The sequence below is a fragment of the Notolepis coatsorum genome (genome assembly GCF_963971535.1).
Source record: "Notolepis coatsorum genome assembly, chromosome: 3".
Lineage (NCBI taxonomy): Eukaryota > Metazoa > Chordata > Actinopteri > Aulopiformes > Paralepididae > Notolepis > Notolepis coatsorum.
In genome coordinates, this window is record NC_140167.1 from 32,357,498 (window position 1) to 32,380,962 (window position 23,465).

The following is a 23,465-nucleotide window of genomic DNA, read 5'->3' on the forward strand; positions in this document are numbered from 1 at the left end:
CAGCAGCCCTGTAGTGGCCCCTAGGGGATAACTAGGCCTGCTCTGCTCACAAACCACAAAGGGTGAATCTCACTTGCTAATGAACTACCTATCCCCCGCCCATTCATCAAAGTCTGCCCTCAAAGTGTGTGTGAATTAGATCTCATCATCACAGTAGATTAGGACTAGTACTCTCACTGCCGTACTCAGCTGGGCTCTCTGGAGAAACCTACACAGGACACTATCATTTTCCATTTGGACTAGCGCTGGTGGCAATATTGCAGTTTATGATCATTTTGACTGTAGATGGTTTCCTCATCAAATAACCGATACAATTTTTTTTTAAATCCAGATACATTCCATTTACCCCCCGTCGGTAATTCTAACATTACCAGGGTGACGACCAACAACAGGCTGTGTTACTCTGGATCTCACTGCATCCCGTGCGTTCTCTTGCACGCCCCCTGCTGACCGTGCGTTAACACAACGGCCTCCAGCATCATCAAGAAATAAGGGTCATACCCGGTCATCATCAGCCAATTCTGCAAGTTTATTGAACAGCAATGCCACAGTGGCCCGGAGGGGATTTCACCAAGACGCAGACACGATACAAATTGAATCATCGTGCCTCTCGACACCTTCCCCCTCCCGACGCCGCAGTCACAGAGAACAATATCCGATTCGACGAGGAGGAACTATAAAACGGGCGATGGAATAAAAATCGATAAAAAAAGGGAAGAAGAAAAGCAAGCATACATGAATAAATAGCATTGCGTTTGTGAAGTGTCACGCAAATACATATTAGATTAGTGGATAGTGTGCAATTAGCAATGAGGAGGAAATTAGTGAGTGTTTTTTGATAGCAGGAATACGAAGAAATTTTATTATCGCAATATATTTTTCCTCTATACAAATATGAAACGGTCAATACTTTTTTTCTTTCATTATTAATGCCAGTTATAAAGGTTTTATTGTTATACAGTTCGTGTTCATGTTCTACCTCAGATTTGTGGTTTGGCAAGTAGGCCTAGTTTGTCATGTACTGACAAAGAATATTCTGAACCACAATTAACCTTCTGGTTTCTTCAGCAGCAAAAATAGCCTTTAAAATTGACAGAAATAATTATTTCATGTATAGAGATAATTAACGATATCGAGTGATATGAAAAATTTTATCACGATAAAATGTTTGGCCATATCGCCCAGCCCTAGCCCCTCTCGTGACTGATGCAGAGTGAAACCACAGTCACTTCCTAGCCCATAGCAAACCAACCTATGTTGACCATGAAGGACTCGTTCTGCCCGAACCGTTCGTTATACAAGTATCACAGAGAAATTTCAAAAGGTACTCGCAGTTGCACGAGGGTTTCGGACAAAAATACATGATGGTTTGAAAGCTCGGTGTTGCTAATAAACATTTAAAATATTTTTTATAAACTGGTCAACACTGCATTATTTCCGGCATTGGGTGCATGATGCACAGCGCAGGCGCACCAGGCAGCCAAATACGGAAATCAAGCCGTTTTGAGCAGTGTTGACCAGTTTATAAAAAATATTTAAAATGTTTATTAGCAACGCCGAGCTTTCAAACCATTACGTATTTTTGTCCGAAACCCTTGTGCAACTGTGAGTACCTTTGAAATTTCTCTGTGATACTTGTATAACGAACGGTTCGGGCAGAACCAGTCCTTCATGGTCAACATAGGTTGGTTTGCTATGGGCTAGGAAGTGACTGTGGTTTCACTCGGTGCATCACAGTCACGAAAGAGGGCTAGCCCAGCCATAGATGAAACGTCAACACTCAAGGCCCCAGCAATGAGCTAGCTGGCTGGGGAGCTTGTGTTGGTAGCTGCCACACAGTGTAATAGCTTTTTTTCCCACGTAGCTACATGCTCGCAGCGATCCATGACAGGTCCCAAAAACCCTGATCGGAGCATTCCTAACCCAATGTACAGTATAATAAAAGTCTTGGCAGAATCGCATCAGGTCGCTGCACCAGCGCCAGCTTGGTCCTTTTGGCACTTGTCCTCTGACCCTTGGACCATCTTTTGACGGTAGCGCTCGGCCCGTAGCTCCTCAAAGCAGAACTCTGAGGCGCCGCTGAACAGCAGCTCCTTGCAGTACATCATCTGTTCTTTGCCTCCTTCTTCCTCGTGCTGCTGCTCCTGGAGCCTCTTCAGGGGAGTTTCTCCTCTGCAGGGTTTGCGTGCCGATAAGACCGTGTTCACCGCCGGGTTGATCTTACACGGAGTCCTGGAGGAAGGAGACGTCGAAAAGGACGAGAAGAAACAGAGAGAACACAGCTTGAGAATGTTGAAAACGTGTCTGCAACACCCCCCCCCCCCAGGGGTTGCTTTTAGCCACAAAGACAAGGGGATGTGTTGTTTTCCGTGAGTTACTCACAAGAAACTGGAATTTCTTTATGTAAATCAAGATGCGATTGTTGGAGTCACTCACATTGTTGGAGGCTGGTCCGACTCCTCGACAAATGGCTGGAAGGTCGGCTTGGGAGTGGGCGGGGCCATAACGGTATGACCAAATCTGGACCTCTGGGGCATCTACAACAGAAGACCCACACAAAATATGTTCAGATTGGCTACATTTACATTAGTTTTCAACACACATATTTTCAACAGCCGATACACCATATAAAGAGAACCATGTAACCAACAGTTCACCAATGTGCCCGACCCTGTTGAAGTGTCCTTGAATAAGGCACGTGAACCCATCGTCGCTGCAGGGGAGCCATAAATGGCTGAACCTGCACTCTAACCTCCCTTGGTAAAAAAGTGTATTTCTCAAAAGGGATACATAAAGATATAAAATCCCTAAATAGTTTATACAGCACGTAATATGACAGTAGTAGCGTTCCAAATCCCCCCCAAAAAACCAAGAGGCTTGTTCTCTCATACCTTGACATCGCACCATTTCTCAGGCTTCTGCTCGTTCTCCTTTGCCCTTGATGGGGGAGGGGCCATCCAGGTATCCAACTTAGGTCCCGAAGACTCTGCGCTGGGCGCTTTGCTCTCGTCGAAGATCACAAGGCAGCTGTTCTTAGAACTACCGGGGGCAGGAACTCCTTGTGACTGCAAACCTCTGGAATTGCCTGTCAACAATCAAACGGGTTAAACAATCCATTGCTTGCCAAAGCTCGATTGGTGGTTACATCTGCTGCTGTTGGAGTGTATTGAATAATCATTTCCAAGTTAAACACAAAGAGGTATTTTCACATGAATTGTTGGGAGAGTACTGAATGCCATTGCCATACTGCAGCCTGCCTGGTTATATTGTTCATGTACTAAGGCTTGACCGATAAGAGATTTTGGGTTCCATACATAAAATGTATCCTCAGTCTACCTGCCAATTAAGATTTTCTTAAGAAAGCTATGTGCAAGACACCTCCTTTGAAAGTATCATCAATGGTGAAGCAAGCCTATTATTCGAACACGGAATACATATAGTTACTTAGCAAATGACCATAGGCCCATCTTGATAGAAACAGAATTCTTAAAACACACATACAGACGGTCTCAACTTGACGTAACATAAACTTTCTAAATAGACTACAGTTGATTTCCTGTCACTGTTGTCAGTTACTGAAATTAGCAAACACTTCAGTCCAAGCTGTTCCCTAGCAACACAATTGCAGACACTCCTGAGTTTTTGCAGAGAATTGTCCTTTTCTCCCTCTCCATGGTCTAGTAGTGTATAATACATGTCCATCTTAAGATGTAGACCAATTACGCTAAAACTATTTCTTTGTGACAAGTTTATGTGTGAATTATCTGTGAAATATAGGCGGCACAAGCCATCATAAAGTGTGCAGAATGACATCACAGTAATTGCCCCGATAAGCAACGACGATGAGACAAAGTACGGAGATGAGATCACCCAGAATATCAGCAAGGCTAAGGAGATCATCGTGGATGATGAGCCATTGTACACATCAACGTGACACTGGTGGAAGTGGTCAGTTGCTTACGCTTCCCTGGACTGCAGATCAGACGACTTGGCCTGGAACCACGAGGCCATGCTGGAGAAGGCACACCAGTGCCTTTACGCTGCCAGAGAAAATGCAGCATCGACACAGTGGCTTGTACATTTTTATTGAGGCCATGCTGAAGAAGGCATAACAGCACCTCTATGGTGCCAGAGAAATGCGGCATCGACACAGAGTGGCTTGTCAATTTTTTATCGAGGCACCCTAGACGGTATCCTGACAGGTGGTGTCACCATGCAATATGGCGACGCGCTGCAGACCAGGACAGGAGTGTCGTGAAGACAGTCGAAAAGATCACTCGCACCCATTGAGGAGATGTTCCCGACCAGCCATGCCTGGGTGTGAACTGTTCTCTAATGAGACCCAGTCACACTGGGTATGAACTGTTCTCTAATGAGACCCAGTCACACTGGGTATGAATATGAACTGTTCTCTAATGAGACCCAGTCACACTGGGTATGAACTGTTCTCTACTGAGGCCCAGTCCACACGATCACGGGTATTTTTTGACAACGAGGTTTAAAAAAGAAAAAATAAACCTCCGTACACACGGGTGGTTTAAAAAAATAACCACATACTCACGGCAACTGTAAAACTGATGTAATATACATGTAGTACAATGCCAAAGCAATAGGTGGCGATGTAGTTCAAACATGAAGGCCATTTCAACCAATCAGAAGGGTTGAACGCGTCACTACGTTAGCATTGCGCTACACGGGGAACGTCCAGTTAGTAACAAAACAGAAACCTGCCATCTTTAAACTGCCTCGCTTGAACATGCACATTATAGCATTCATTATTTGTTTGCAGCAAGCACAAAGTGCAATAAACAAACACTGTTCTGCCTCATTTGCTGATGAAACAAAACCAACATCAACACAATTTACCACCAAGAGCGGAGAGTTTAGTCTCACAAAAGAATCACTGATTTTGTTAGCTTACGTGCTAATGTGATTGGGATTTGCCATTATAATAGTTAGCATTGCGGCTAGCGTAGGCTACATAGCGTACAAAGATTGCTGGTTTTGTTGACTTACGTGTGATTAGCTGGTGAGGCGCTGGTATCGTGGAATAAGAGTGGAAATACTTTAATCATCACGTCATTAATTAATAATTGTCATTTCCAACATAAGTGAATGCTTAATAACGTTACACATGGGGAGCTTGCTGGACACAAACATTGTTGATATAGCAGTCTGGTTAATATTGTTATATCGCTCGCTATTGATTGCACTAGTAACGTTAATGCTAGTAGAATGAAAACTTTATTTAACAGATTGCACAATACAATACGGCAATACAAACAATTGTTAACACATTGGTCGCCAAAAACGGCTTGCGACGTGTTTTCCCGCCATGCGTTGAACGCCAACAACGTCGTACGCCGTTTTTTAAATCAATATTTCATTTTCATTGCAACGCCTCAATACCGCCGCCTGGTGGATGGTAGGGCGAGTTACACTCTCAAAACCGGAAGTTGTGATCGGTGCGTCGAGGAAATCCCTCCGGCAGTAATATCTTGCTACGGGACTACAGACAAACACTGGCGTGCATTTGGATCGCTTCCATAACGCAATAATCGATATGATTTCGACGTTTATTCCGCCATACAAACCGGAAATGGATCTAGGCGATCGGTAGGGATGGGAATTGAAAGATTTTATCGATACGATTCCATTATAGATTCTGCTTATCGATCCGATTCTTTATCGATTCCCTTATCGATTCCTGATCACTTTATAATTTGAATAAATAAATTGGAAATGCAACAGAACTAAGCTGGTTAGAATAACAACATGCAACTTGACATTTCTGATTGTCATTTATTGTTGAGCCCCCATGTCAGAAAAATACAAAAACTGTAAAAAATAAAAAAAAATTAACTATAGCCTACACTTAAATAAAATAATGTATTTGAGATTCTCTTCAAATGTATTTATTTTTTTATTCTTAAACAAATTTAATCTATTGAATAACGACCTGTTGAATGTAACTACAGTTCAATATCTTAAACTAATTTAATCTATTGAACCGTAGTTGCATTCAACAGGTCGTTATTCCTCTAACTCCTCCGTCTCTGGTCTTTCAGAGACACACACAGCTCCCTCCCCGGGCCCCTGTCTGTAAGGTATTGGCTTGTGTTGCTACACGGACATGTTTGTATGTTGCACGGTACTTCCTGGCTTACGGTGGAGATGGAGCTAGTAACAAAATGTGTTAAAAAACAAAACAAACATCTTTGGATAGGGAAATGCAACAGGGAAATATAACGCTTCTTTTAATAAACAGGAGCCATACTTAAAATACGGGTTTATTGCAACAGGTCGGTGATTCTTGCGTGCCGAGCCGACGTCCTCTCTGCATAATATGTGGCGACAACAACAACGAGGCAATGGTTGTTATTACAACTGTGTTCAAGTTGGCAGATAAAGTAGCTGCATTCAACGCCAATCTGGAATTGGAGGGCGGCGAGTGGATATGTGACATGTTTCAAACATTAGCAGGGATTTTGGAGGACTGAACAACAAACAAGGTATGGTGAGTCGTGTTTTCATGCATTCTGTCTTCTGATCTGTTCATCACCCGCCGCGGTGATCTGCAACAGCTGATCTGCTGTTCATGAATGAATGAATGAAAACTTTATTTAACAGATTGCAGAATGGGTACAATACAGTACGGCGCAATACACACAATTGTTAAGCTGATCTGCAACAGCTGAGAGCTGTTCATGAATGAATGGATGAGTGAGAACTTTGTTTGGCGGATTGCAGAGTGGGTGCAGTGCAGTGCGGCGCAGTGCACACGGTTGTTGGGGGGATGCAGACCAGAGAAAAACGTGTCTTTTTTCAATATCAGTATATTAAATTAGCCATTGTTTTTGATCCTGGCCCGCGAAGGAACGGCTTGGGGAAAATCTGGCCCGCGGCAAAACCTAATTGGCGACCCCTGCCTTAAGGAATCAAATAGTCTGCCATGGCTACATGCGTGGCGCCAACGTTATGCGTAACTGTAGGAAAAACCTGGCAGCGATAAGGGAATCGATAGTCACGGAGGCATGCGATTCCAGGATATCGGCTAATCGGATAATTAGGAACCGGCTCCAACGGGAACCGGTTTTCGATTCCCATCCCAAGCGATCGGTGTCAAATAATTGGGATCTTTTTCTTCCAGTCTCATCGGTAAGAGGACAGTAACGTTATTTTCAGCCGATTGTTTGCAAACAGTCTGATCAATATATCAACCCATACTACATAAAGCCGTTACGGACGATAAAGGAATTATAGACGACCAGTCTGATCAATATATCAACCCATACTACATAAAGCCGTTACTGACGATAAAGGAATTATAGACGACCCCCGCTCCTTTCCTCCACGCATGACGAAGCATAATGTATACCGATCATATACATTTGAATTTTTTTATATAGCGTGTATAGGAAAGAAACGGCAATCGATAATCTATCATATGCGTTTGGGCCTATAACTAGCGTTTTTGGAATTACAGCAGAAAAGCTTATAAACACACTTATATTCAAGACGGTATTAACACAACAATGTATGAAAAAATATAACATTCCCACATCCGGAACGATAGATAATCGATGTTGAATGGGCCATAGTAATGTCAATCAAATTAAAAAAGTTATAGCCCTGCAAAGAAGGTAAGGCCTAAAAAAAAACAATGGTTTGTTTCCGGTTGCCGACCGACCCTGCCAATTTAGGTGCGACCAAATATATTTTATGAGTTTTGGAAAAAATTATAAAAAAAAAAAGAAAAAAATACTATTTTTTTTTAATAAAGTTTCATAGAAATCTTAGTCAAACCTTTAGTATTATGGATATTAAACATGCTGGCAGAGTACATGCATCCATGTTGTTGTCGCCGTGGGAAAGAATAAAATAAAAAATTAAATAAAATAAATTCCCTACCTACCCATGGCCTTAACTGACAACCAACAGGAAACAAACAATATTTTTTGTTATGCCTAAACATCTCCATAGGCTTTCAACGGTGGCAGACTGGCTATATTGATGGGTACAATGGCTGGCAGTCAATGGGTTAACACTTTCGCGGCCACTGGGGCCCGTCTAATATAATGGTTGAGGACCAGCTTTTGTAAACAAACGTGTGGCTTTTTGTACAGCTAAATCTATAGTATTGCTATCTGTCCATTCTCATTGTCAATTGAGTGCATAAACCGTCCCTTCAAAATGGCTTAAAGAAAAAAAAATGCATCAATAGGTTCTCATTTTATAGCGCCGTGAATATAAGCTTTATAGCGGATTTGGGCTAGTATATTTTCTAGGCTAGTTATAGAGCTAATAGCTGCCAACGTTATATCCAATGGCATTTCCATTTTACAGATGCTACAGAAATAACTCAAACTGCATATGATCCGGACGATCCCAAAGCATGTATGCATGAAGGGGACGGGGACGGGGACGTAGTTTATTATTATTGATTACCAATAGCCGTGTTCGTCTAAGTAGCCACATACGCTGGTCGGCTGGTTGAGTATCATAGCAAGCTCTGATCGGGCTGTAATTTACGTGAAAAAGATCTTACCATGAGCCGATGGGATCCCGCTGAGCATTTCCCTGTTATCGATCGCCATCTGGTAGATCGATATGTCCATTGGCTGATGATAAATCCCCTTATTGCATGGTGAAATCTGCAATTCGAAACGTAATCCAAGCTACATCGACCACAGGGCACATTGCAGTAGCGCGATATCGCCCCTAAGAGGATCTGGCCGGTATTGCACATTGTCGAATTCATAGAGTAGGAAAGATCTGCAGTGCCGCTCGGCGACCTTGAACAGGTTATTAAAATGGAATAAAAGCAATAACAACTTCCCACGGATATCTCCGTGATTCTGTCCACAACGCATGGATTTGAAAGCCAGATATATCCGTGCTTCGTCCCCAATGTGTTAAGGGGATGCAGACCAGAAAAATACTTTCGCCTTGTTTACATCAGGGACCCCCGATATCGTTTGTTACAATCATTTTCATATAACGCTACTTGCGACAGCTCTACCATAAACACTGGAAATAATATCGGTTACTATGTCCACACGCAGCCACTGAAACCGGGATGCGCCAAAAACTTCACCCTGGACTCCGGTTTTAAATGAGCGTGGATGCACTGTTCCAAAAACCCGGATGCGTGTGGACGAACAGTGCAACTGCGCACATTAAATGACGGTTACATAAAACCCTGCGTTCGTGTGGACAGGGCCTGAGACCCAGTCACACTGGGTATGAACTGTTCTCTACTGAGACCTCAGTCACCCTGGGTACGAACTGTTCTCTCCACAGAGACCCAGTCACACTGGATATGAACTGTTCTCTCCACTGAGACCCAGTCACACTGGGTATGAACTGTTCCTTACTGAGTGAGAACCCAGTCAGACTGGGTATGAACTGTTCCCTACTGAGAACCCAGTGAGACTGGGTATGAACTGTTCTCTCCACTGTGGTCCAGCAGCATCCAAACCAGGACCAGCAGGTTCAAGAACAGATTCTTCCCACGGGTTGTGCACCTACTGAACACACCCAACTCATAACCTGAATTTGTACCATGCACAACAACTCAGCTGCATTCTTAGCAACTGTAGACTATACTGCATACTATGTTATCTCCACCAGGTGGAGGTCCAGGGGGAGATCATGTAATCAGTTGGGTGCGACTGGGAGTCTGTCTGTAGCTAGCTAATCTCGCAAACTACAAGGCTGATGAAACGTTGCTCATTATAGGCTGACAGTAGGACAGGGGCATGGATTCTGGAATATTTGTCAGATTGGTCAAAGACAAGTATTTCATTTGAATTAATTTCCATCATTGTCCATTGAAATAGATATTCAGTATGAACTTACACCTTTTGAATGCAAGAGGGCGATACTACACAGGTCTGCTGGTAATAAGCTCTCTGGCACCCGTTTACATCATGCCATAGTGAACCCATTATCATTGATATACCTATGCATTAAAAACATTTACAAATTCATTCGTAATCACTGAAATAAATGGAATAAGCCCTCACCCTTTCATATCTCATGAACCGTTTGTCATAGAGACATATGGGAGGTGTCAAGGAACTTTTGAGATTTATTCCACCCAATAGTAATAGGAATAATGTGGGGAGATCTGCTTTCATTGGTCAATGTTTGCCCCGCCCCTACACGTGTAGGCTACTAGAAAAAAATGGGTGGTTATGGGAAAGTCATGTTATTTTTCCTTTCACAGTATTCTTGCAGGGAGTAAGCATTCCATCGTACTTGTTACTCGTAGCCAAAATAAATGATTGAATCTTGAGACAATGCACTAGGGCTGACCTTCAAAGCTTTTTTTGGCAATCGAAGCTTCGGGGCCGAGCTTCGATTTTAATTCGAAGCTTCGAGAAGCTTTTTTTGTATCTTATGTTGTGGGACTTGTACAGCACTTTGGTAAACTTTGTTGTTTTTAAATGTGCTCTATAAATAAAGTGGATTGGATTAATTAAGTAGCCCCTTTCGTGACTGTGACGCGGCCAACAAGGTTTCACTCGGCTGCGCTGCCTGGGTGCAGTGGGGCTGCTCTCACAGCCAACGACATGACATTACATAATTATGTTGCAACCTTCGTCTATCAAGCAAACAATTATATTATATTTAATTTATAATTTATAATTATATCAGACAATGCACCTACAAAAGCAGATGATTACAATTAAATTAGCCAACTTGGTAACACATTAGTCATTTGTGTGGCGTCGCCGTCGTGTACATGCATTTGAGGCAAAAAAAAAATTATTTACACTTCCATTTTTTCTTTTTTTAATGTTCGAAGCTCATGCCATCAAACGAAGCTTCGAAGCTTCGAAGTATTTAAGACAGCCCTACAATGCACAGATATACATGCATCTGCCGGACTCTAGTCTAGTATGTACTTACTGCCGAGTATAGCAGCCCCAATCCTATTGACAGGTGCGATGGCCTTTTTCTTCCCTCTGTGTTTGAGTTCCACCAGAGAGACTCTCTCGGGCTGTTTGGTCTCTTCGTCGCTGTCTTCCTCCCCCATGTTGGTCATCACCTGCCGGGTCACACGCGCCTGCAAAGCCCTGAGAAGGGAAACGCAGGGGTTAGGCTGGGAAATGGCATGGTTGGCCATAACATTTAGAATCTTTATTTTTCTTCAGACACTTCGTCACATTGTGAGAAAAAATATTCGACTTTAAATGGCCTGCACGCATTCTTCACAGGAACAAAGGGACCTTGTTAGCTTGCGGCTAACGGTGCCACTCGGTTTGAATGAGGAATGCAATTTTTTTTTTAACATGGGGTGTCTGAGAGTAGTGTAGAGGTAAAAGCGCTGCCTGCCACAGCAGAGACCCGGGTTAAATTCGTGGTAGCGGTACTTCTGGCGTGGTCAGACATTCCAACAAACACAACTGGCAGTGAAAAGAAGCGGCTGGCGACTCCACGTGTATCGGAGGAGACATGTGGTCATCTACAACCTCCCCAAACCGACAGAGGATAGCGCAATGACCAGGACACACACAGGGAATTGGCACAACAACTAAATTGGAGAACCAAATAAAATTATATATATATAAAATACTACCGTGATGTTTTTCCAGTAATACAGAAATTCTCCCTCTGCATTGTGACAGATGCCTGGTGACGGTCATTTACTGGCTAACATTTAAAATATCACAGTAACCCTTTATGCTCATCACTGATCTGAGTGATCTCCATACTTGTGAAACTGTAAGAGCTTCTCTTGCGGTTCAGCACACTTCTTGTAGCCTTCCTGGTAGACCATGTCCGCCTTGCGGTTGTTGCCCAGTTTTTCATATTCCTCTGACCAGGCGATGTAGAAGGACGCCTGCGTCACACCTACTCCCTGGGCCTGCATGTAGCTGTAGACATCCAGGGGGTCTGGGCAGTTCTCCGCCTGGTGGGGAGAGACACAACGTACAACTGCACATCAACAGGGCGGCCCCCTACACGTCTATCGCAAATCACTAACTATTCCATGGCATGTAGCACAATTTCCACACCTAACATTTGTCAGCATCTATGGGGCAGTGGTAGCCTAAAGGTTAGAGAAGCGGGCATGCCTGAAAGGTTGCTGGTTTTAAATTGAACTCCATGGTTAACCTCTTAATTTGCCTAAAAGTACATACCCAAGTAAATGGAAGATTGCTCCACTTCTACAAGGTCCATTTGCATGTTCTTGGTATCTAGGGACATCTATGGACCTCAAGGGTATGTATTCCCAGTGTCATAAATATTGTGTCTGTTACTATGCTTGAGTAAATTGTAATGAACCAAAGAAGAATATATATTTTATCCCCCCCGTCCCATCTGTGACAGTGAATAACACCATGCTAACATTGACCAGACGTGAAAAAAAAATCTAAGCAAATGAATAAACGGCAGATGATTTACAGGGAGTTTTGTAGATACAGTACTGAATTTTGCCATCCGGACACATGCCATTTGAAATATGAATATAGAATATCGGGTCTATAAATGACCGTATTATCATGGCCAAGCCATACATCTATGGATCAGGCCTCCTCTTTCCAATGGCAGAGTTGAATCTGGATTAAGTACCACCAGGTACCCGTTACAGGGCAGCAAAGACCGTGAATGAAATCTACTGTGTACAGTTAGTTTTGTATAATGTCCATAGCCCTGCCATTTTTCACCAGATTGCAACATGTTCCCCCCCCCCCCCCCCCAGAGACGTTCACAGGGAGGTAAAGAAACAATATACGCTGTATTTTATGGCAATAACGTTCAAGTTTGTTCAACCCGTGAGATATAATCACATCAATATATATTTTTTTATTTTTATGTCAGCTGGCTGCAGCTTTGACAGCGGCTGGTGTGAGCTGGGTAGTGTAGTTTACTCTTTGCTACATTTAAAAAAGAAACACAACATTACTTAATACGGACTGTATTGATATATTTATGATGTGAAATAAATCTAATAAAGGGGTTAAGCAATATGTTGGCATGCTACATTTTAAGGCTAGAGTGCAAATATAGGTATCTTACCAAACTAGAGATCACAAGGAATCCAATAGATACCAACCAGGTCACACTAGCTTACCAGGAAAGGGGCTAAATATTGCATCAATGTGTAGCAATTGTTTATGAATTTAAATTTTCTGTTAAATAAATAAACGCAGGTAATTTAATTATTAATGTATCATTCAAATTCTTGGTTGATTACTATTATAGAGTATAGGGTTTGCTTGACCCCACAAAATGGTACAATATGAAGAAATCAGAAGAGTTTTTGAGAGCAGCAGTTGAAAGGCCAGTTACCATCAATGGCCTTGATGGTGATGTATGCAAGGAAACCAACCAGTCAGCGACAGGTTAATGTAGTGTAAAAACCAGAATTTTTTTGGGGGGGTAAACAGTAAGGTCTACGCAGCCAAACTTGATGTTTAAGATACAAATATTTACATGACACTTTCAAAATGCTTTAGGGCATAGGTGTCAAACTCACGGCCCGCGGGCCAAATGCGGCCCGCCACGTCATTTGATGTGGCCCCCCAAGAGCTCTAGTTATATTAAAAAAAAAAAAAAAAATGTTACATTAATCTGGGTTAAAAAATAGCGGTGTTAAAATAATTGTGGGTTAATGCGTTAATAAAGCTTTGACAGCCTTAGTTATTACACATTCATGTGTGTTGAACATCTGAGGTATTGATGAAGTAACAAAGGAAAAAAGCCAAAAGCACTTACTCCTCAGACATTCTTTGACAATTGTATAGCCCAAAATACAAAAAAGATCGAGGCGGAATAGGTAACAAAGGGTTGAAGAAATATTGTCTGAACTGTCAGATGCAAGCTGGCTGTGTGACATAACCGAGCATCTCGCTCAATTGAATAAGAAGCTGTAGGGACGCAAACAAGTCCCACCCAAAACTTGACCAATATAGTTGTGAACTGAGACAACCCTTATTTTGTTATTTTTGAGTACAGTTACAGTTGTGTGTTCATGCAGACACAATAGCAATTTCATTACGAATTGAAAATGGGGGACCCTGATGTAAACAAGTCAAAAGTCTTTCTCTGGTCTGCATCCCCTTAACAATTGTGTGTATTGAGCTGTACTGTACTCATTCTGCAATCTGTTAATTAAAGTTAATTAAACTATCTTCCATTAGTTGGATGTATGGCCTCTGCAAGGTTGTGTGCAGCCATTTGTTTCTTGTAACATCTGCTACATCTGTCCCACGTGTTCTTTGCAGCTCACAGGTGTTAGTTCTGCCCCTCTTGACTGTGACAAAAAGGTTTTGAACAAACTTAATGTCATAGCTTGTATTTGATGATATTCTTCTTTGTTATTTACTTGAATGGTTTGATCATTTATTGATGGAGTAATATGGGGTTCTGATAAACTAAAATTATTTGTTAAAATAACAAGCTATCATATATTTTTACATCTATGCAAATGCATATGCAATATGTATAACTTGAATAAGTAATAAATACAGAAACAACATGTTTAACAATATGTAAATGAGTAGCTACATTTATTTTACATTACATTAACATTTATACGGTCTTTGGCCCTTTGAGGGCAACCATAATGCTGATGTGGCCCTCTGTGAAAATGAGTTTGACACCCCTGCTTTAGGGCATGTATTATTTTCCTCTAATTTTTTAGGCATGGAAAACCATTTTACAATTGCTTTCCATGACTGTATGTTTACTGCATCAAAACATGTCAACAGTATCAAAATAGAAAACATTCACATCACTTACAAATTTTATCCAGAGGTCAACATAACGGATGTCATCGTGATACTTTTTCTCTTCCGTGAATCGCTTCACAGCTCGCTCCAACAGCAAGGTCAGGTTGCTCTCCTTGCCTCCCTGAGGGAAGGTTTGTTCTGTCCACATTATATACCTGTTCAAAAAACAGAGTCATGTGAGGCTGCACTGAACAGGAAATTATGCAGCTTTAATCCCAGACTAATTTGCCAATTATATTATTTTACCAGTATCATAATCTATACAGCAACAAATTAAATTCTCTTACCGATACCAAACATCAAGTGGATCATCTCCTTCATATATTCGCAGTTCAGACTCAAAGGCCCTTGGGGGGAAAAGAAAAGGAAATTCAATACAAATGATAGAATATTGATTGAAAACTTTATTAACAGTTGCAGAATGGATACAATACAGTACGGCTCAATACACAGAATTGTTAAGGGGATGCAGACCAGAGAAAGACTTGTCTTGTTTACATCAGGGTCCCCCATTTTCAATTCATCAGGAGTACTATAACTGCTGTGACAGGCCATTCAATTGAAAGGAAAACATCAGGACTTGTTGTCTCATCTCTGATCTCTGAATCCAAATGTTTAAACTCCTTGGTCTTACTGTTTCCGTTGGTTGATGTTGGCAGAGCTTAGTCCCTCCTGCTGCTGACTGAGGGCCTGGTGTAGAGCAGACATGGCTCGGCCCCGTCTCAGCGGCTGGACATTCTCTTTGCACAGCTCCCATTCTGCTTCTTCTCCTCCTTCTGCCATCGTGCAAAACGCCCACTAGAAGCTAACACACATGCACAAGCCATAATCACTCAATCGTAACGAATAAGCAGTTAGGAAATAGGACATAACCGGCTATCTGATAATAACAAAATATTATAGAGAAAAATCAACGTCAATGGTTCGGCTGGCTCTGCAAAATAGTCTGACAAGAGCGAGATAATAATGTTAGCTATCGTTAGCTCGATTTTTTTCCCCCCTCGTTACTGGAATATAAAATTATGAAAACATGAAGGTTACGCAATAGTTTTGTACTTTACAAACCGTTCTCTCGCCTTTTCGCGGATATAGAGTTACAAATGTCGTCGAACTGTGATCAAACTGGGAGCTGCAGATGGCTGCTTCTTCTCTTCCAGATGGCTGCTGCTGCTGGACGGAGTTGTTTTTTGAACGGAGACCGCGAGCAATAGGGGATATCGCGAGAGCTGTTGAACAACGCCGATTGGAGGATCAGATACAGGAAACGTGTGCGCATGTCACCACTTTCCACTTCCGGAACACTTCCTGTTTTGAGTAGAGAGAGACTAGTCGGTCCGTCTGGACTCAGTAACCTTACTTTGCTGAATGTTAAATAATGAACAGGTGATACCAGTATCACTCATATCGCAGCAACACACGACTCTCTAAATGCACCGACATGGACAACCGCTGCTATTGTTGTGCATCAAAGTTCACCCTCTTTAGGAAGGAGGTAACGTTAACATGTTAGCTTTTGTTGTTAGTATTAGCCACCAACGCTACCAACAGTGAGTGATTCATCATCATTAATTTTTTTTTAAAGCATATGTGAACTAAACAGGATTATTTGTTTCTTCTTCCTCACAGTTGGGCTGTAAACACTGCGGGCGTTCCTTCTGCTCAGGGTGCCTCAATTTCAATGCTGTGGTGCCTCGCTGTGGCAACACCCAGCAGAAGGTTTGCAAGCAGTGTCATGGGAATCTCACAAGGTTGAGTGGCCACGCTATGTTTTAATTTTAGACCTTAATTAAAGAGAGTGCTGTCTATATCTATATGAAAATGTGCAAAACCTTACAGGTTTGATTTACTTAGAAGATGTCTTATTTTGATTTATTCCCCCCCCCCCCCCCCCAGTGGGCCTCAAAATAATGATGGCAGGTGGTCTCCTCCAGAAAACTACAAAAAGTAAGAAGGCCTATGGCTGGATTATTAATTATTTGAATTTGTTATCATTTTCATAATCTGTTAAATGTTGCTCCTTTCTTCCCCAGACGAGTTGCTGCATTTGAGGCTAGTCAGCAGCAAGGGCAGACGGTACAGCCTCCTGCACATGGAAGCAATAGAAATGGCAAAGCAGGCCACATACCGACCAAAGGCCTCTGTAAAGAAGACCAGGCCATCGCTGCAAGGCTTCAGAAGCTAAAAGAGGACACCAAGCCTAGTAATGAACATCTTAACAGAAGAGACACCATTTTATATTGATCTACAATATATATATATTGCTAATATCTTTAAATGTTTTTCTTGTTCAGAGTCCATCCCATCAGAGAAGGAGATAGAGTCTCGTCTAGCTGCACTGAAAACACCCAGCCAGTCGGTGCCTTCTGCAGGGGAGATGGAGGACCGTCTGGCTGCCTTACAGGGCAGACCTCCACCCTCACATGCCCTTCCACCTGTGAGCTAAGCCTGTACCACTTGTATAATGTTTTATTGACCTGATATTGTAAGGTCTCTATTACAGCATGGAATATGACATTTTATTTTTGAATAACTGACACCTAACTGTAGATTGAATTAGTCAGATGATCATATTACCCTAACATGATGAAGTTGTATTGTTGGGTGCAGGTGCACCAGCCCCCAGATAACAGGACCCAAACAGAACAGGCCAATGACCTGATCACTCAGATGACTGAGGAGGCAGCCATAGACAACCAACAATCGAACCGTGATGGTACTTATTGATCCACATCAATCATTTCCCTTGAATTAAATTTTTGGCCATTTTTCACTGTACTTATGCCATAACACTAAATAGTCAGACTACTGCAGGAATAGTACAAAAAAAAAATATATATATATATATATATATATCACTAAATAAAATAGTATACATTATTTAACTTCAAAGAATCCATGAAAATCCTAGTCCTGTGACTTTGTCTTGATCTATAGCTTGAGCACCAATCAGGAGGATGTATGAAGAAGCACACCTCTTCTCTGTGCAAATTGTTTGGCTTAATTCTATTTGGAGCATAGAATCAATGCCCCCCCCCCCCACCTCCATGGTGTTATGCCCGTAACCTCTCTCCACTTTTCCAGGTGTGGATGGCCCTCTGAACGACATGAACAAGGGGGAGCAGGCCACACTGGAGGAGAACTTGGAGGAGGGTCAGGAGGCAGCCGGGCAGCTGGAGGAGGAGAAGAACCGTCTCCTGGAGGAGGCCATGCAGGAGCTGAGGCAGGAGCACAGCACCCAGGAGCAGGTCCTACTGATGGCCAAGAGGCTGGCTCAACTCAAGGGACAGGACCCAGACAAAGGTACGTCACACACTACAGTTCACTGGTTTATTCTTGGCAATGTTTGGGGGGGGGGGGGGGGGTCACGAACAGGCATCCTATTTTTAGGGGCCACGAGGCAAAAAGGTTGAGAACCACCGCTATACTTAACCTGTAACTCTGTCACAGTTTGACTAAGCATTTTATTGTTGCCTAGATGCACAGATACGGGGCGCCCAAGTGGTGAACCATGTAACGTGCTGCGTCACGAAGCGGCCGACCCGGGTTCGATTCCCGGACCCGCCGTCCTTTGCCGAATGTCTTCCCCCCCGCTCTGTCTCCCGTCCTTCCTCTCTCTCTCTCTCTCTACCGGACTGCCCGGTAGTAAAAACAATAAAAATCTACCAAAAACATAATAAAAAAAATAATAATTTAAAGTGATGCACAGATACTTGTGTCCGATATTGGGACCATACCAAGGTGAAACTTGTCAGAAAATCAAAGCAAATGTAACTTCATTTTTGGCTCACTTAAGATTATTTTGATCAATTACAGTAATGGATTGGATTTGTACTCCACATCAGCCATTATTCAGATTTTAGGACTCAGAATCGATGTCGGCAGTGAAAAAGTGTTATCGATGCACCTTGCTTTGTGGTGTTACAAAGAACATGTGAATTAAACAGTGTCAATCTGTAAAATCAATATGTAAATTCATCTGAGTATTAATTTATAAACATAATGCTAAAGAAATTGCATACATGAAATATTTGCTGAATTAGGACCATCACATTTATATATTCAACCCATTACAGTTTTATACATTTAAATGAATCGGATCAGAATGTAATACAAAATGTAAGATTTCATCATGCATCAAATCTTTACCTTAACAAATCAGAATTTAATTAAATCATTGTTGGGTTGAATCATCCCATGCCTATTGCTGCCAGTAGAAGAACATGATACAAAAACATGCTCAATTCCTCCAGCCTGACCTTTGGCGTGCCGAGTTGTCCACATTCCACAAGTCACTTCTGTGTCTCTCCTCCATGATTCAAACTTTGGTCACAGACTGCCAGGAGGGACCATTCCTCTCACCTGAAAAGAGTTCTCACTGATAATGTCTCTGCGTGACCACACATCTGGGTACTTAATTAGTTAAAGGTTACATATTGTGACAAGCTCACTCTTTCATTGCGTGTGCACATACATTTGGGTCTCTGATGGGCCTACTACTAACACTCAAAACTATCAGATTTTGCACCCAGCTCGTATTCCTAAACTGTGTCTTTAAACAAGTCGTTTGGACTTTTGTCTTTATGTGATGTCATGTGACACGGAAAACTCATTGCAATGCACGTCCTTGACTTGTGTGCATGTGAAAGACATGCGTGTACAAAATGACGGCTTCCTCGTAAAATGTATCTTTTCGTACCTACATTTAAAACTCAAATATGTTTCTGACAACATCTTTAGTGTTAAATTTGATATTGCTGGACCTTGAGTCATATTTGATCTCCACCACCTAATTTGATCGTTTGATCTGAATTTAATTCGAGGGAACAGGCTCATACAGCATTGTTAGTGCAATAATTATTGTATTCGTACCATCAAGTAGGCTCGCTCGTTACAGATACAGAAACAGTCAGCTGAGAACAGAAACAGAGTTGTATAGAGGCATGCTATAATCTGAGTGTTTTTCCCCCATCAAAAATAATTTGAAGACTATGTTTAGGGGACCTCAAAGACCCATTTAACCTGTTGGAAAGCACTACAATATGGGACCTTGAAGAGATTTGTCATTTGCGTACTTGTCATGTTGTGTCGTGCAGCTTTTGTTTTTCACTTCGTCCTTTAGTCACTATGGAGGACCTCCAGCACCCCGACAGTGAGGAGGAGACTGAGGAAGAGGCTGTGAAGAGAGTATTAAAACAGGTCTGGTCTGGATGAAACAGACGGCACACTGAAACTACACACTGCAATATAGGCTATAACCATTACTCACACAATGTCACCTTGTTATATAAGGGGCACTTCACCAAAATACAATGCTGATTTATGTTGCACATAATCTCACACACGTCCAGAAACTCTAAACATTTTTGTGCACATTCATTTAGTTGACAGTTATTGAGAGTAAATTAGCTTGAACATGGCCACCAGTGATGTCATCGGGGACAATGAATCCGTGTGTTGTGTTAATTACAGCTCAATGAAGTGATAAGGTAGCAGACACCCTATAAGACAAGATATTGCTATTTCTATCTACATAATTGCATGGTGCTGTAATTAACACAACACAAGGATTCAATGTCCCGATGACATCACTGGTGGCCGTATAGACTAAATGAATGTGTGCAAAACGGTTTAGAGTTTTTGGATGTGTGTGAGATTATGTGCAAAATCAATCAGCATTGTTTTTTTTTGTGAAGTGCCCCTTTTTAAGTGCTCATCTCATCTTAAACTTTATTCCAAGTACATCATTTCTCAATGGTATTATGAACCAGTTTGGTTTGTGATGCCTTAAGATTGACACACCCTTGACAGTAATCAAACTCATGTTACTTGTAGTAACCACAAGGGGCTGCTATTTGAAAAATGTTCACACAAGTTGCTATGTCCTGTATGTTAACAAACTTGTAACAAAATACTTTTTTTTGGGGGGTGGTTTGGGTTCCAGCTCTCAGAAGAAGCAGCATTGGACGAGGCCAGTGGCTACAACATCCCCCTAGAGGAGTGCAGTGGCCCGAGGAACACGGAAAGGAAGGCAGCCTCTAAGACACCGGTATTAAATCTTCCCAGATATACCTACCCAAGGTAGCACACAGAACAAATATAGAATCCTTTTTATTGATAATTTCTTTTCCCTGATGTGGTTTTCAAGGCCCCGGCTCCGACACCCAAGACGAGGACCCCGGCATGGGCCACCGTGAGCCAGGCGTCGGACAGCGACGGCGATGAACTTCCCTGGTGCGGCATCTGCGATCAGGACGCCACCCTCCGCTGTCACACCTGTGACGGAGACCTGTTCTGCACCCGCTGCTTCAGGTAGCACCCCATGAGTTTGTCCTAATAAGCAACCGAATTCAGTTGTTTTCTTTCTGTCGTTATTAGCGTTCTACGTGGAAATCCTTTATGATTTCAAAGTGATTTGGTATGCATACAATGACAGGTCCATTATTATTTAGACATCAACACAATCTTCATAATTTTGTCTCTGTACACTACCACAATGGATTTGAAATTAAACAGTCAAGATGTGCTTTAAGTGCAGACCTTCAGCTTTGATTTGAGGGTATAAGGGACCCAAAGTAATTGGACAATTAGCTACTTAGCTGTGTCATGGCCAGGTGTGTGTTTATTCTCTCATTATTTAATTTACAAGGAGCCGATAAAAGGTCTAGAGTTAATTTCATGTGTGGTATTTGCATTTGTAATCTGTTGCTGGCAACTCTCAATATGAGGTCCAAAGAGCTGTCACTATCAGACATGGCAAAAACATTCGGTGTGGTCAAATCAATTGTTTGGTACATTCTTAAAAAGAAAGAATGCACTGGTGAGCTCGGCAACACCAAAAGACCTGGAAGACCACAGAAAACAATTGTGGTGGATGACATAATTAATTATTATTTTCCTGGTGAAGAAAAGCCATTACACACATTACAGGAGTCAACAATCAAGAGAAGACTTCACCAGAGTGAATACAGAGGGTTCACCACAAGATGGAAACCATTGGTGAGTCTCAAAAACAGGAAGACCAGATTCGAATTTGCCCAAAAACATCTAAGAAAGTCTGTACAGTTCTGGAACAACATCCTATGGACAGATGAGACAAAGATCAACTTGTACCAGAATGATGGGAAGAATATGGAGAAGGAAAGGAACTGCTCATGATCCGAAGCATGGTGGTGGTAATGTTATGGCATGGGCATCTATGGCTGCCAATGGAACTCGTTCCCTTGTATTTATTGATGATGTGACTGCTGACAAAAGTGACAAAAGCGTTTCGGGCAATTATTTGCTCATAATCAGCCAAATTCTTCAGAACTCATTGGACGGCGCTTCACAGTGCAGATGGACAATGACCCGAGGCATACTACAAAAGAGTACCAAAGAGTCTTTTAAGGCAAAGAAGTCGAATGTTATGCAATGGCCAAGTCAATCACCTGACCCGAATCCAATTGAGCATGCATTTCACTTGCTGAAGACAAACCTGAAGGAAAATGCCCCATGAACAAGCAGGAACTCCTTAAAAAGGGGGTCCACATTGTAATTCCTACACTGTTCACCTAATTTAGATGTGAATACCCTCAAATCAGCTGAAAGTCTGCACTTAAAGCACATCTTGATTGTTTCATTTCAAGTCCATTGTGGCGGTGTACAGAGCCAAAATTGTGTCCAATGTCCAAATATGTATGGACCTGACTGTACAATACATCACGTGGAGTCTGCTGCAGCCATACTGCACTACGGCATGTGTGTGAAATATTTAGTGTGATGAGTTGACACTCTTGTTATCCCCCCAGGGAAGGGCACGACAAATACGACCGGAAGGAGCATCGCACCGCTAGTTACACTGCACCAAAGAAGAAGAAGAAGAAAACGTGAGAGTGAGACTGGAGGTGCCAGAAAAGAAAAGAAATTTCCCCGTCAGGTGTCGCTGACATATACCAGTATTTTAGCTTCAATTACACTCTACTTATAGAAGTTAGCGGGATCACAGGACAAGCGGCCAAGCGGATTTAAATACTATGCGTCATAGTATTTTGGGAACCTGTGATTGTGTTGCTAATCTATTGTAATCTGGCAAATGTAGTTATATGCCACTTCAAAGGGGCCAGGGGGGGGGTAACATTACGGTAATTGACAGAACACTGCTCCGCCAAAAATCCATACATCTCCGTTATAATGATTTACATTCATATTGTAATGTAAATGAGATGATGTGTTAGGGATTTCTGTCTATGCTTTCTTAGCACAAGCGATGTCATGTTAGGAAGTGTAATATCTCAAATACCAGTCTTATTTTTCTGTGTTAATGTTGTATGTAATAAGAGGTATGTATGTATACTCACAGTCTGACGGGACGGTTTTACATTGTGGCTTCATTAGCAGTATTGTAACACTGATTGTTTGGATTTTAACTGGTCCAAGTCCAAGCCATGAAAAAGACTCTTTGAGGATTTCTTGTTTACCACCTTTTCACAATTTTGATTTTGAAGTCCCGACAACCAGTCAACTTCTGACTGGAGAACAGAAGAAGCGGTAGAAAAGGGATTATGGATGGGCTTTGTTGTTGTTGTTTTTGGCAGCACAGTCGCTATTTTAGTCTTTGGCTGAGACTCTGATGTCACTATTGCCTCTCCTGTCCTAATATCAATTTAAAGGATGCACATGGTGGGAGTGCTGCCTATGTGACAGCTTTGAAGTCATAAGACACTTTTTTTTACCCCCACA

General features: G+C 42.1%; 2 protein-coding genes across 3 annotated transcripts; one reads left to right on the plus strand and one right to left on the minus strand.

Annotated features, from left to right (window-relative positions):
• Positions 1 to 1,702: 1,702 nt before the first annotated feature.
• On the minus strand, positions 1,703 to 15,930 carry bub1bb (BUB1 mitotic checkpoint serine/threonine kinase Bb). Its single transcript, XM_084310782.1, has 9 exons — positions 15,813 to 15,930; positions 15,382 to 15,552; positions 15,035 to 15,094; positions 14,758 to 14,902; positions 11,724 to 11,920; positions 10,918 to 11,084; positions 2,892 to 3,085; positions 2,437 to 2,537; positions 1,703 to 2,232 (listed from the first exon to the last, which is right to left on the minus strand). Exons 2-9 carry the CDS (start codon positions 15,528 to 15,530, stop codon positions 1,962 to 1,964), a joined length of 1,284 nt encoding a protein of 427 aa, XP_084166908.1. The 5' UTR covers positions 15,531 to 15,552; positions 15,813 to 15,930; the 3' UTR covers positions 1,703 to 1,961.
• A 137-nt stretch (positions 15,931 to 16,067) lies between these two features.
• On the plus strand, positions 16,068 to 23,345 carry zfyve19 (zinc finger, FYVE domain containing 19). Of its 2 annotated transcripts, XM_084310780.1 has the most exons (11): positions 16,068 to 16,239; positions 16,374 to 16,495; positions 16,641 to 16,691; positions 16,778 to 16,947; positions 17,039 to 17,181; positions 17,355 to 17,460; positions 17,829 to 18,047; positions 19,867 to 19,943; positions 20,689 to 20,793; positions 20,893 to 21,056; positions 22,535 to 23,345. In XM_084310780.1, exons 1-11 carry the CDS (start codon positions 16,186 to 16,188, stop codon positions 22,614 to 22,616), a joined length of 1,293 nt encoding a protein of 430 aa, XP_084166906.1. In that variant the 5' UTR covers positions 16,068 to 16,185; the 3' UTR covers positions 22,617 to 23,345. The 2 variants fall into 2 exon arrangements, with proteins under 2 accessions (XP_084166906.1, XP_084166907.1); XM_084310781.1 differs by lacking the exon at positions 16,641 to 16,691.
• Positions 23,346 to 23,465: the final 120 nt, after the last annotated feature.